At 39.5% G+C, this 14961-nt stretch overlaps 2 protein-coding genes across 2 annotated transcripts; one reads left to right on the forward strand and one right to left on the reverse strand.

The window, feature by feature from the left end:
* Window positions 1-5903: 5903 nt before the first annotated feature.
* Window positions 5904-6848, forward strand: LOC122677999 (olfactory receptor 5B3-like). Its single transcript, XM_043878419.1, has one exon. The coding sequence runs from the start codon at window positions 5904-5906 to the stop codon at window positions 6846-6848; it is 945 nt and encodes a 314-aa protein (XP_043734354.1).
* A 6551-nt stretch (window positions 6849-13399) lies between these two features.
* On the reverse strand, window positions 13400-14353 carry LOC122678058 (olfactory receptor 5B2-like). The gene has a single exon (XM_043878535.1). The coding sequence runs from the start codon at window positions 14351-14353 to the stop codon at window positions 13400-13402; it is 954 nt and encodes a 317-aa protein (XP_043734470.1).
* Window positions 14354-14961: the final 608 nt, after the last annotated feature.

Here is a 14961-nt window from a genome sequence, read left to right on the forward strand (position 1 = left end):
TAACTATGAGATGTTTTGTGTAAGCCCCAAGACCTTTTGGATTTGGATTGTGGTAATCCCAAAGACAGTACCAGTAGATGCACAACAGAAATGAGAAAGGAATCAAAGTCTATTACTACAAAATGTCAGTGATGCACAAAGCAAGATATCAAGAGAGTAAAAGAGGGGGGAAATAGCTACAAGACAGCAAACGACAACAAAATGAAAATAACTAGTCCCTCTGTGATGGTTAATTATATGTATCAACTTGAGTAGGTCAGGGAATGCCCAGATACGTTATTAAACACTGTTTTTGATTGTGACTGTGACAATGTTTGTAGAAGAGATCAGCATTTGAATCAGTGAAATGAGTGAAGCAGATGACCCTCTCCAATGTGAGTGAGCATCATGCAATTCATTGTGGACCTGAATAAAACAAAGTGGTTGCAAGTTGAATTCACTTTCTACTTGAGTGCTTGAGCTTAAGACATTGATAATCAGCCCTTGGCATAAAAAAGCTCAGGGTTTTTGTTAAGGTGATAGAACTCTTCTGTATTGTAGTTGTGGCAGTGGTACCTGACCAGATAAAATATAACCAAGCTCTTAGAATAATACACTAAAAGCTATGGATGTTAATGGTTTGTAAATTATACTTTGAGCACAAAATGGAAAAAAATGAAGAACAAGCAATGAATATGAAAACATGTGTACATTATAAATACATCCAGCATAATCCCACAAGCAATTTACTTCTGTCTTCCCTAAGAACATGGGATGAGAGCTACAAATGCTCTCATGGGGAAACCCCCAGAGAATTCTGTGTTTCTGTGGCTCCCTTCTGATTCCCATGAGCCAGCCTCTGAAACCTCAACATAAATTCATGTGACATCACAGAATGTATGCTGAGCCCCTTTGGCCATCATTTACCAAACACAGGCAGCCCTCTCTGACCTCGAACCTGAGGATCTGCTATGGTGGCCGGAGAAAACGTCTCAGAGTAAAATTACGTTGATCAGCTTTAAAGTGATAACCTCTCAGCAAGATGTTTTACGGAGCTTCCCTCATCTGCTAGTTACAGGCACAATTCTGTGAAATATATGAAAAGAGGTAATATTATTAATTGTTTTTCAAACAAGGAGAAGACAAGTGACTTCTCCAAGAGCATAGTCAGAATTAGTGGTGAATTCGGGACTTTTATCCAGGTTTCTAACTCCATGTTGGGTTCCTTCCTCCATCTTTACTTGTCTTTGAGGTCTTGGGATCTTTGGAACAGTATCTGATAAAGAGCATATCTAACAGTGGTGCTTTAGTGACTAAGTCGTGTCCAACTCTTGCAACCCCATGGACTGTAGCCCGCCAGGCTCTTCTGTCCGTGAGATTCTCCAGGCAAGAACATTGGAGTGGGTTGCGATTTCCTCTGCCAGGGGATCTTCTGGACCCAGGAATCAAACCTGGGTCCCCTGCATCGCAGGCAGATTCTTTACCAGCTGAGCTACTAGGGTTATGTGCTTTATTCCATGACTAAATGTCTGATTTCATTATCACTCTTCGGGATTGACTGTCTCTTCTTTTCCAGCAGCAAGGTAAGCTTCTATGTTTCATATACATTTTTAGTGAGAAGTATAATTCATGTAAAATCTATGGGGCAGCTATATCTACTATGAATTATCTGAGCACAGAAAGAGATGGTTTCAACATTTTTTTTTCTTAAACAGTGAGTTGAGGCTGAAGTTTGAATGTCAAAATTTCCATCCATGGGAGTTTAGAGATATGTATAGAATAAAGTTATGCTGTTCTACTATAAATCAATAACAACAACAACAAAAAAATAAATGATCCTGTTACTAAGTCTTAATCTCATCTTAGTTACTATCCTATGTCATCTCATTGGAGGCAAGAAAGAAAACCACAAGAGTGAAATAACCTTTCTTTAAACCACAGAAGTGTTCTAATCAAGTTAGCGAGATTCTAACTCTATTGTAACCTTTCCCCCATAATCTCATCCTTATGATTACTAGCACGTTTACAAATGCGGCTAGTGAGGTGGCTGAAAGCACAGGCTTCTGATTTGGTCACAGTTGGATTTGAATCTTGAATCCTGAATCTTTTTCATACTAACAACTAATCGTGCAGCTTTACATGGATGCTCAAGTCCTCAGTGTTCCTACTGGTAAAATGGGTGTAACAACATGATCCACCTTACAACATTACTGAGGATTGAAAGAAAAGGTGGGCTTCCCTCATGGCTCAGACAGTGAAGAATTCACCTGCAAAGTGGGAGACCTGGCTTTGATTCCTGGGTTGGGAAGACCCCCTGGAGAAGGGAAAGGCTACCCACTCCGGTATTCTTGCCTGGAGAATTCCATGGACAGAAGAGCTTGGCAACCATGGGGTTGCAAACAGCTGGACACAACTGAGCAACTTTCACTCACTCACCATTCATGGTAGAAGAGAACCGACAGACTGAGAAACATTGGAAGACACAAACGTTTCAGTGGACAGAGTGTGAGGAAAAGTTGAAGAGAGGCTGCAAGACTTCAGAATTCATCCACATCCGAATCCCTGATTTCACCTGCCTTTCTCGCACATAGAGCCTATCATTTCATCCTCATTACAATATTACAACTAATGCTTATCAGGAGATGCTAGGCACTCAGCATTTGACTTATTTTTTGATACATTATTTCATCTAATTCTCACAATACTACCTTGAGGTGTTGTTATTCTGTACATGGAGAAAACCAGGTCAAGTAGTTAGGTTACAACTAATGACTCTTGGGTAGCAAATGGTAAGACTTGCATGCATCTCTTCCCAGAACCCAAGCTTTATACCCAATGCTATGTCTTCCCCTCAGAATTGCCTCTGCTGGCAAGTGCTGTAGTTACTCCGCTAGATCTATTACACATACGTGTCTCAGCTACTTGACGGGGAAACCCAAACACTGAGTTTGGGCCAATGGAGACAATGAGTAGTTGCAAATTGAGCAAAACTCAATTTTATTTATTTATTTATTGGAGGGGAGTTTAATTTATTTCTTTTTTTTTTTATTTTTATTTATTTTTTTTATTAGTTGGAGGCTAATTACTTCACAACATTTCAGTGGGTTTTGTCATACATTGATATGAATCAGCCATAGATTTACACGTATTCCCCATCCTGATCCCCCCTCCCACCTCCCTCTCCACCCAATTCCTCTGGGTCTTCCCAGTGCACCAGGCCCGAGCACTTGTCTCATGCATCCCACCTGGGCTGGTGATCTGTTTCACCATAGATAATATACATGCTGTTCTTTCAAAACATCCCACCCTCACCTTCTCCCACAGAGTTCAAAAGTCTGTTCTGTATTTCTGTGTCTCTTTTTCTGTTTTGCATATAGGGTTATCGTTATCACCTTTCTAAATTCCATATATATGTGTTAGTATGCTGTAATGTTCTTTATCTTTCTGGCTTACTTCACTCTGTATAAGGGGCTCCAGTTTCATCCATCTCATTAGGACTGGTTCAAATGAATTCTTTTTAACGGCTGAGTAATATTCCATGGTGTATATGTACCACAGCTTCCTTATCCATTCATCTGCTGATGGGCATCTAGGTTGCTTCCATGTCCTGGCTATTATAAACAGTGCTGCAATGAACATTGGGGTGCACGTGTCTCTTTCAGATCTGGTTTCCTCAGTGTGTATGCCCAGGAGTGGGATTGCTGGGTCATATGGCAGTTATATTTCCAGTTTTTTAAGAAATCTCCACACTGTTATCCATAGCGGCTGTACTAGTTTGCATTCCCACCAACAGTGTAAGAGGGTTCCCTTTCCTCCACACCCTCTCCAGCATTTATTGCTTGTAGACTTTTGGATAGCAGCCATCCTGACTGGCGTGTAATGGTACCTCATTGTGGTTTTGATTTGCATTTCTCTAATAATGAGTGATGTTGAGCATCTTTTCATGTGTTTGTTAGCCATCTGTGTGTCTTCTTTGGAGAAATGTCGGTTTAGTTCTTTGGCCCATTTTTTGATTGGGTCATTTATTTTTCTGGAATTGAGCTTCAGGAGTTGCTTGTATATTTTTGAGGTTAATCCTTTGTCTGTTTCTTCATTTGCTATTATTTTCTCCCAATCTGAGGGCTGTCTTTTCACCTTACTTATAGTTTCCTTTGTAGTGCAAAAGCTTTTAAGTTTCATTAGGTCCTATTTGTTTAGTTTTGCTTTTATTTCCAATATTCTGGGGTGTGGGTCATAGAGGATCTTGCTGTGATTTATGTCGGAGAGTGTTTTGCCTATGTTCTCCTCTAGGAGTTTTATAGTTTCTGGTCTTACATTTAGATCTTTAATCCATTTTGAGTTTATTTTTGTGTATGGTGTTAGAAAGTGTTCTAGTTTCATTCTTTTACAAGTGGTTGACCAGTTTTCCCAGCACCACTTGTTAAAGAGGTTGTCTTTTTTCCACTGTATATCCTTGCCTCCTTTGTCAAAGATAAGGTGTCCATAGGTTCATGGATTTATCTCTGGGCTTTCTATTCTATTCCATTGATCTATATTTCTGTCTTTGTGCCAGTACCATACTGTCTTGATGACTGTGGCTTTGTAGTAGAGTCTGAAGTCAGGCAGGTTGATTCCTCCAGTTCCATTCTTCTTTCTCAAGATTACTTTGGCTATTTGAGGTTTTTTGTATTTCCATACAAATTGTGATATTCTTTGGTCTAGTTCTGTGAAAAATACCGTTGGTAGCTTGATAGGGATTGCATTGAATCTATAGATTGCTTTGGGTAGAATAGCCATTTTGACAATATTGATTCTTCCAATCCATGAACACGGTATGTTTCTCCATCTGTTTGTGTCCTCTTTGATTTCTTTCATCAGTGTTTTATAGTTTTCTATGTATAGGTCTTTTGTTTCTTTAGGTAGATATACTCCTAAGTATTTTATTCTTTTTGTTGCAATGGTGAATGGTATTGTTTCCTTAATTTCCCTTTCTGTTTTCTCATTGTTAGTGTATAGGAATGCAAGGGATTTCTCTGTGTTAATTTTATATCCTGCGACTACTATATTCGCTGATTAGCTCTAGTAATTTTCTGGTAGTCTTTAGGGTTTTCTATGTAGAGGATCATGTCATCTGCAAAGAGCGAGAGTTTGAAGTACAGTTGATTTACACTGTTGTTTCATTTCTGTTGTATAGTAAAGTGACTCAGTTATACATATACATTCTTTTTCATGTTCTTTTCCACCATGGTTTGTCACAAGCTATTGAATATAGTTCTCTGTGCTATACAGTAGGATCTTATTGCTTATCTATCCTGTATACCATAATTTGCATCTGTTAATCCCAAAGTCCCAGACCAGTGGATCGAAGAATGACTCTTCCTGGGTACACAACTTGACTTTGACAGTAATGATTTTGTAAATTTAAATACATTACTCAACCCCTATGCTTCAAAAACTAAAAGAGGGTAACAACTAGTCAGTCTTATAAGCTTATTGAGAAAAGCAAATTGATACACAGGTGAAGTGTACAGGGCAGCTCCTGGCACAACAGCAATGTACAAAATGTAAGCATTTACCAGGCTCAAGGAACCGAAAGGACACGTATATGCATTCTAGACATGCCATCTTGATTAAGACTTTATATTTTCACATTTCAGTTCACAAGTTTATAAAATTTAGACAGTAGGAGATGAACCATAAAGACCCTTCATTTTCAACAATGTGTAACTCTATAATGTATTAATATGCATTAAAACTTGTTGTCAAAGCATATTTTATATGAATAATATTTAATTCATAATTATTGCCATAATGCAATAATGCACATCTACCTATCTACCAATCATCTAGTTATCTATCGGTTTCAATTTCTCTCCATTAAATTTCTCTGTTCCTTTATTTCTCATTGCTACAGGGCGTCATCTTGTGATTCCCAAACCACATCCATGGAGAATAATACAGGGGTGACTGAATTCATCCTGCTGGGACTCACCAGTGCCCCCGGACTGCAGGTCCCCTTGTTCATCGTGTTTACTCTCATCTACCTCTTCAGCATGGTTGGAAACCTGGGGATGATCGTTTTGATCCTCATGGACTCTCGTCTTCACGTTCCCATGTACTTTTTCCTTAGTAACCTGTCTTTGGTGGACTTTTGCTATTCTACAGCTGTCACTCCCAAGGTGATGGCTGAGCTGCTTATGGGAGACCAGGTCATCTCCTACAATGCATGTGCTGCTCAGATGTTCTTTTTTGTAGCCCTGGCCACCGTGGAAAATTTCCTCTTGGCATCAATGGCTTATGATCGCTATGCAGCCGTGTGCAAACCCCTATACTACACGACCACCATGACAACCAGTGTGTGTGCAGGTCTGGCCGCAAGCTCTTACGTCTACAGCTTTCTGAATGCCTCTGTTCACATCAGGGACACATTCAGTCTCTCTTTCTGTAGGTCCAATCTAGTCCATCACTTTTTCTGTGATGTTCCAGCAGTCATGGCCCTCTCTTGCTCTGATAGACATGTTAGTGAGCTAGTTCTTGTCTTTGTGGCAAGCTTCAATATCTTTTTTGCCCTCTTGGTTATCTTGGTTTCCTACCTGTTCATATTTGTCACCATCCTGAAGATGCACTCGGCTGAGGGATATCAAAAGGCTTTATCCACCTGCACTTCTCACCTCACCACAGTCTCCATCTTCTACGGGACAGTCATCTTTATGTACTCCCAGCCCAGCTCCAGTCATTCCATGGATGTAGACAAAATCGCGTCTGTGTTCTATACCATGGTCATCCCCATGCTGAACCCCCTGGTCTATAGTTTAAGAAACAAGGAGGTTAAAAGTGCTTTCAAGAAGGCAGTTGAAAAAGCAAACTTGTCTCTAGGGTTCACCTTTTAAAGCTATAAGATTCCAAATAACCTAGTTTCATTCCTCTCCTGTCTTTAACCATGAAATTATTCACATTTTAGGGCCCACACTACTCCTAAATTACTGAGGTAATATTACCATTTCTCCTTCAAAAGTCTATCATCAAGAAAAAAGAAAATGTTATGTCCAACTATGTGATATCTGAATGAGGGTGTCCACAGGGGCCTTTGAGTACTTGGTGCCCTGCCCAAATTACATTAATAAACTTTATTAATTATCTTTGATTCATTCATATGGTCATATTTTCTCTGCCTTATAACAACACATGCATATAAGTAAAACACTGGACACACAAAACCATGAATCAAAGCACATGCAAGAAGCTCAGAAGATTTTAGTAAGTTTCCTTAGATAAGAAAATTTGGTTGGAATGGTCTTTTTTTTCTCCAAAACTTGTGGGTTTTTTTTCCTCCTGTTATGTTTTAGAAGCTGATTGAGAATTGACAAATATCAGTGACATTAACTTGTGCTGTAGACACTTCATGGGGTTTCTCGCCACAATGTCCTTCCACTTCTTGCAAGCAGCATCCAGATTGTCTTCTGGGAATCTCTTCATGCTAGTTGGTATAAATAATACTACAATATTTGCTGTTATACAAGCAAAGTCCAAAATTGCAGTGGCTTAACCACAGAGATTTTTCTTGCTCATAGGTTGTTCGGTTAGTTGTTCTACGGAAACTCAGTAGAACGGTAATCCAAGTTCTTTCTGGTTTGTGGCTCCACTATCTCCTCTGGCCTGGATTCTATATCCAATTGATGACAACAAGAGAGAGAATAAATAGAACTGCATGGGAAATTTCAAGGGCCAGGCTTGGAAATGGCACATACAACACATTCACATTTCATTGACAAGAATACAATCACATGACCACAACTAATTGCATGAAGGCTGAGAATATAAGTAGTTATAAGCCTAAGAGGAGAAAGAAAATATTTTGGCACACAGCTAACAAGTCTCTTCCTTTGTAATATTTATAAATATCAAATATTTTACCTTTACACACACACACATACATACAACGTATTTTCTACTTCCATTAAGGAGACAACCTAAATTGCAGCTAATTCCTATGAAAGGTCAATGTCTAGAATACTACAGGGGTTTAATGGTCCTCTCCATTCAGTCTAAATGTGGCTCCCTGTGGTGAGGCACTTAGGAACTAAAAAATAAAACAAAGAAAAAATATAGCTCATCCTACTTTCACATTCAATATATGATTCTGGAATATGGTAAAAAATAATTTGAAAAAAGAGTTCCCTTTTATGAAAGAAGAGAGTGGAAATACACAGCTCAGTTTTGAAATGTTGCTGAATTAACATTATGAAAGCTCTTCAATTTTACTGATGGGAGATATTTCTTTACAAGACCCTGATTTTTATCTCTGGAGAGAATTCCATTTCCTATAATTTTCATTGGTCCCTGGTGTATCTGTTGTATGGTATGTTTTTCTTTTATCCATTATTTCTTATGAGGATTTCTGAAGTGTGTCAAAGACAAAATGAAATCTAAGGCAAAATTAACAAAGGCTGTGTTCTTTTCCTTTTTATTCAGCAAGGGTACACATCTGTCACTACTTGGATTTCAGCAGGGGCTTAAAGATGCGAAGAGTTGACTCATTGGAAGAGACCCTGATGCTTGGAGGGATTAGGGGCAGGAGGAGAAGGGGATGACAGAGGATGAGATGGCTGGATGGCATCACCGACTCGATGGGCATGAGTTTGAGTAAACTCTGGGAGTTTGTGATGGACAGGGAGGCCTGGTGTGCTGTGATTCATGGGGTCGCAAAGAGTCGAACACAACTGAACTGAACTGAACTGAAAGATGTGATAATAGTTTTATTGAGTGAGAGTTGGACCATAAAGAAGGCTGAGAGCTGAAGAATGGATGCTTCCAAATCGTGGTGTTGGAGAAGACTTTAGAGAGTCCCTTGGACTGCAAGGAGTTCAAACCAATCAATCCTAAAGGAATTCAACCTTGAATATTCACTGGAAAAATTGATGCTGAAACTGAAGCCCCAATACTTAAGTCATCTGATGTGAAGAGCCGATTCATTGGAAAAGACTCTGATGCCAGAAAAGACTAAGGGCAGGAGAAGTGGGTGACAGAGATGAGATGGTTGGATGGCATTACCAACTCAATGGACATGAGTTTGAGCAAACTCTGGGAGTTAGTGAGGGACAGGGAAGCCTGGAGTACTGCAGTCCATGGGGATGCAAAGAGTCGGACACGGCTTAGCGACTGAACAATAACAGTTGAGATAGTGTAAGATAGGGAAGCTTTTAATTAAGGTTTGGGGAAGAGAAGAGTTTCTAATTGGTCTTTGGGTACCTTTGGAAGGCCTCATTTAGCTACAGGGCTCAAGTGAACGTTCTGGGACATTACAAAAGAGGATGAATTGCTCAGTGCTAAGGGTATGGACTTTTTCCTGAAACAAGTGGGGGTATGTTGTGTTTTATATAATGTTTTATGTAAAGTGATGACCATGGCAGGGAGTTTAAGTGCATGTTGAGGAGTATGATCTCTTTAAGGACTATTCAGCTTTTGCAGATTACTTCTACACATGAAATTTTGAGCTTCTAGAGTTGTTGGAATGTTCAGGCAAAGATTTTTAAATTCAAGGCTCATGGCCTCCTTGCCAATGACATGCCTTCAGTAATCTGGAGGTTTCTTCTGAATTTCTACTACTAGGTCCAATGTTAGTCACCATAGTCCCAATTTTTTCTTAGATGTAACTGCATAGCCTTCTTTGTCTCCTTACCCCCCATCCCTTTCACTTTCAATGTAATAGGTGCTACATCAGTTATATTTCTTGTAAAACATTGCCCTAAACAATGCCAGAAAGCAAATATCATTTTTATTTCCCCATGTGTTACCATGTATAGGATACTGGAACAGGAAAAGGATAGTAGAGAGAAAAAAATTAGTGAAATCCAAATAAAGTATGGGATTCAGTTAGCAATGTATAAGTGTTGGATTCTTTATATTGATATATGTGCCAAGGTAGTATATTGTGATGAAACTAGGAAAAACTAGGACAGGTGTATATGAGAACTCCTGCTATCTTTGCTCCTATTCTGTAAATCTAAAACATATTCTAAAAGCATTTGTTATTTACAGTAACTAGCACATGGAAGCAACCTAGATGTCCATCCACAGATGAATGGATAAGGAAGTTGTGATGCATATACACAATGGAATATTACTAAGCTATAAGAAGGAACATGTTTGAGTCAGTTCTAATGAGATGGATGAACCTAGAGCCTATTATACAGAATGAAGTAAGTCAGAAAGACAAGTATTGTATATTAACACATCTATATGGAATCTAGAAAGATGGTACCAATGACCCTATATGCAGAGCAGCAAAGGAGACACAGACATAAAGGGCAGACTTTTGGACACAGTGGGGGAAGGAGGGGGTGGGATGATTTGAGAGGATAGCACTGAAACACACACAATATCAAATGTGAAATAGATAGCCAGTGGGAGTTTGCTGGTGATCTGTGACAACCTAGAGGGCTGGGAGGGGGAGGGGGTGGGAGAGAAGTGTAAGAGGGAGGGGGTATATGTGGCCATTTCATGGTGATGTACGAAAAAACATCACAATATTATAATTGCTGCTGCTGCTAAGTCGTTTCAGTCATGTCCGACTCTGTGTGACCCCATAGACAGCAGCCCACTAGGCTCCCCCGCCCCTGGGATTCTCCAAGTAAGAACACTGGAGTGGGTTGCCATTTCCTTCTCCAATGCATGAAAGTGAAAAGTGAAAGTTACATTGCTCAGTCGTGTCTGACTCGTAGCGACCCCATGGACTGCAGCCTACCAGGCTCCTCTGTCCATGGGATTTTCCAGGCAAGAGTACTGGAGTGGGGTGCCATTACCTTCTCCAATATTATAATTACCCTATGATTAAAAACAAAATATTAAAAGTTTTGAAAGTAACTTTTAAATGGCTCCAGCAGAAGACACATCACTATCATCATAAACTTAGAGCCAGAAGAGAATATATTTGGATTGCAACACTCTGTCCACACTGCTGTTCATCTCAGTATATCCAAACACAGTCTTGCTAACACTGGGAGTATGGAAGCCTCTAAGTATGTAGACACAGAGAAAGGAATATCGGTGCAAGTTCCTTTGGGCGTCTTTATTATAGAATTGAGCTCCACAAGGATCAAAATAAAACACATAAATATTATTCTACTAGGGTATTTAATGTAGATTATGTTTACTATGATAAGTATTGTTATGTTTACATTATCTATGGAAGTTTAGAATCACTGGAATTAACTGCATTACCGTAACTAACTCAGATATTAAGCATTAAAATAGTTTGATATGTTTTGTCTTTTATGACTTATTAATAGAATCTATTTGATGTGTTGTCAATGAGATATCATTTCTAAGGGATGATGACAAAGTTTCCAGTTAATTTTGTGTCTGTCAGTGGGAATTAAAAGCACTGAGTGACAATGTAGAAAATATTTCAGCCAAACAAAACACCAGTCATGCCTCTTGAAATGCTAATTTTATATAGAAGGTTTATTTTATGAATGAATTATGAATATCCTGATTCAAATATTTAATACATTCATCCTGATGGATGAAGCTGAAATAAAAGCTTCATCCATCCTTTCATTCATACATTCATTCATTTAAAAATATTTATTTAACTCTCCTATGATCCAGAAATTGATTTAAGTACCAAGGACTGGGGGCTTCCCTGGTGGCTCAGATGAGAAAGAATCTGCCTGCAATGCCAGAGATCCAGATTAGATTCCTGGTCAGGAAGATCACCTGGAGAAGGGAATGGCTATCCACTCCAGTACTCTTGCCTGGAGAATTCCGTGGACAGAGGAGTTGGAGGGCTACAAATAGTCGGACATGACTGAGCAACTAATGCTTTCACTCACTTTTACCAAGGAGTTATGAACAAAGCAGATGAAGCTATTTCTTGTATGGAATCTATATTTTAGTTTGGATATATACATTAGTACAAGATGGATTTAGAAAAGGCAGAGGAACCAAAGATCAAATTGCCAACATTCACTGGATCATAGAAAAAGCAAGAGAATTCCAGAAAAACATCTACTTTTACTTCATTGATTATGCTAAAGCCTTTGACTGTGTTCAGTTCATTTCAGTTGCTCAGTCATGTCAGACTCTTTGCAACCCCAAGAACCGCAGCACGCCAGGCCTCCCTGTCCATCACCAACTCCTGGAGTTTACCCAAACTCATGTCTTTTTTGACTGTGTGAATCACAACAAACTGTGGAACATTCTTAAAGAGATAGGAATACCAGACCACCTGATCTGTCTCCTGAGAAATCTGTATGCAGGTCAAAAAGCAGCAGTTAGAACTGTACACAGAACAATGGACTCATTCCAAATCGGGAAAGGAGTACATCAAGGCTGTATATTGTCACCCTGCTTACTTAACTTCTATGCAGAGTACATCATGCAAAATGCAGGGCTGAATGAAGCACAAATTGGAATCAAGATTGTCGAGAGAAATATCAAAAACCTCAGATATGCAGATGACACCCTTATGGCAGAAAGTGAAGAAGAACTAAAGAGCCTCTTGATGAAAGTGAAAGAGGAGAGTGAAAAATCTGGCTTAAAACTCAGCATTCAAAACACTAAGATAATGGCATCTGGTCCCATCACTCCATGGCAAATAGATGGGGAGACTGGAAACAGCGTGTTATACAGTAGGACCTTGCCATTTATCCATTTCATATGTGATAGTTTGCATCTGTTCATCCCAAACTCCCGACCCAGCTCTCCTTCCTCTCCCTTCCCCTTGGCAACCACCAGTCTGTTCTTTGTGTCTTGCAAGACAGTTTCTGTTTTATAGATAAATTCATTTGTATCATATTTTAGATTCCACATATAAGTGATATCACAGGTGTTTGTCTTTCTGACTTACTTTATCTGGTATGATAATCTCCAGGTCCATCCCTGTTGGTACAAATGACATTATTGTTTTTATAGCTGAGTAGTATTCAATTGTATACATGTACCACATCTTCTTTATCCACTCATCTGTCAATGGACATTGAGGTTATTTCCACATCTTAGCTATTGCAAATAGCACTGATATGAATGTAAGGCTGCGTGTATCTTTTTGAATTATAGTTTGTTCCAATATATTCTCAGGCGTGGAATTATTGGATCATATAGCACCCCAATTGATTATTTAAAATTCTTTTCTTTTTCAAAAACCAGCCATACATGATTTATTCACTTAACAAATTTCTTGCTCTGGTTTTTATGTACATACATGGGACAAAGGAATGCAGTTCTAACCCTAGGCTTCTGTATTCTCCTGTTTTTGCATGTACATTTGCATCAACATGATAATAATTAATAACATTATGTTTGTTTCTACTAGGAATCTGACATCATGCAATGGCAGGATATCTCCTCAGGAAGATAAGTGCTGTGTGGACCTTAACATGTGAGTCACTGAGCAAAGGACACCTTAGAGATGACTCTAACTTTTTTGGATCCTACATTATTAAAGAGCTAACCCTAGAGACAATTTTGATTTCTCAACAACCTTCTTGAATGCACTTTTGACCTCCTTGTTCCTCAGGCTATAGACCACAGGGTTTAGCATAGGGATGATCATAGCATAGAACACAGAGGCCATTTTATCTGTATCCATGGCATGACTGGAGGTGGGTTGTAAGTACATGAAGATGACTGTCCCATAAAAAATGGAGATAGCAGTGAAGTGAGAAGCGCAGGTGGACAAAGCCTTCTGATATCCCTCAGCTGAGTGCATCTTCAGAATAGTGATAAATATGAGCAGGTAGGAAATAAAGATAATCAGGAGAGCAAAAACCACATGGAAGGTATTAATATAAACAAGAACCAACTCACTCATGTGCTTATCAGAGCAAGAAAGAATCATGACTGCTGGAACATCACAGAAAAAGTGGTTGACCACATTGGACCCACAGAAAGAGAAACCGAAGTCATCTCCCACATTGACAGAGGCATTCAGAACACCACATGCATAAGAGCCTATGACAAGACAAGCACACCTGTTTTTTGTCATGGTGGTGGCATAACGCAGGGGCTTGCACACTGCTGCATAGCGGTCATAAGCCATTGAAGCCAAGAGGTAACTTTCCCCGGTGCCAAAGACTATAAAAAAGAACATCTGAGCAGCACATGCATTGTAAGAAATGACCTTATTTCCTGTGAGGAATCCTGCTATCACATTGGGTGTGACTGCTGAGGAGCAACCAAAGTCCACCAGAGAGAGATTACTCAGGAAAAAGTACATAGGAGTGTGAAGGTGAGGGTCCAACAGAATCAACGTGATCATCCCCAGATTTCCAACTACAGTGATAATGTAAATGAGGGTAAACATCATGAAGAGTGGGACCTGTAGTCCTGGGGCATCAGTAAGTCCTAGGAGGATGAATTCAGTCACTTCTGTTTTGTTCTCCATGGGTGTCATTTAGGAACCATAGGACGCCCTGCAACCATGAGAAGTAAAGGAACAGAGGAATGAAAAAGTCAGGGCATAGTGAAACTGGAATGTATAAATGCTCTGTGAACTATTTCTGTTACAGCAATAATTTGTTCTCCAGCTCTAAAGCATACACGTGAGAAAATTAGTAAAAAAAAAAAAATTAATAGTTGAAATTGAAGGGTTTCATGGATCAGTCACCCCATTTACTAATTTTGAATATGAGAAACGGAGGTAGAGAAAGGGTTAATGACTTGTCTAAGGCTGTCATACTGTTCATACTTTGGCCACCTGATGTGGAGAGCTGACTCATTTGAAAAGACCCTGATGTTGGGAAAGACTGAAGGTGGGAAAAGAAGGGGAACGACAGAGAATGATATGGTTGGATGGCATCACCGACTCGATGAACATGGGTTTGGGTGGACTCCGGGAGTTGGTGATGGACAGGGAGGCCTGGCATGCTGCAGTCCGTGGGGTCACAAAGAATCAGACACGACTGAGCAACTGAACTGAACTGAACTGAAGATCATCATATATCTGGAATGACTCCATCTTCCAAATCATATCTACTGAGAATAGAAACAGCTTACCCTTCT

The sequence above is a fragment of the Cervus elaphus genome, chromosome 1 (genome assembly GCF_910594005.1).
Source record: "Cervus elaphus chromosome 1, mCerEla1.1, whole genome shotgun sequence".
NCBI classification, from domain to species: Eukaryota; Metazoa; Chordata; class Mammalia; order Artiodactyla; family Cervidae; genus Cervus; species Cervus elaphus.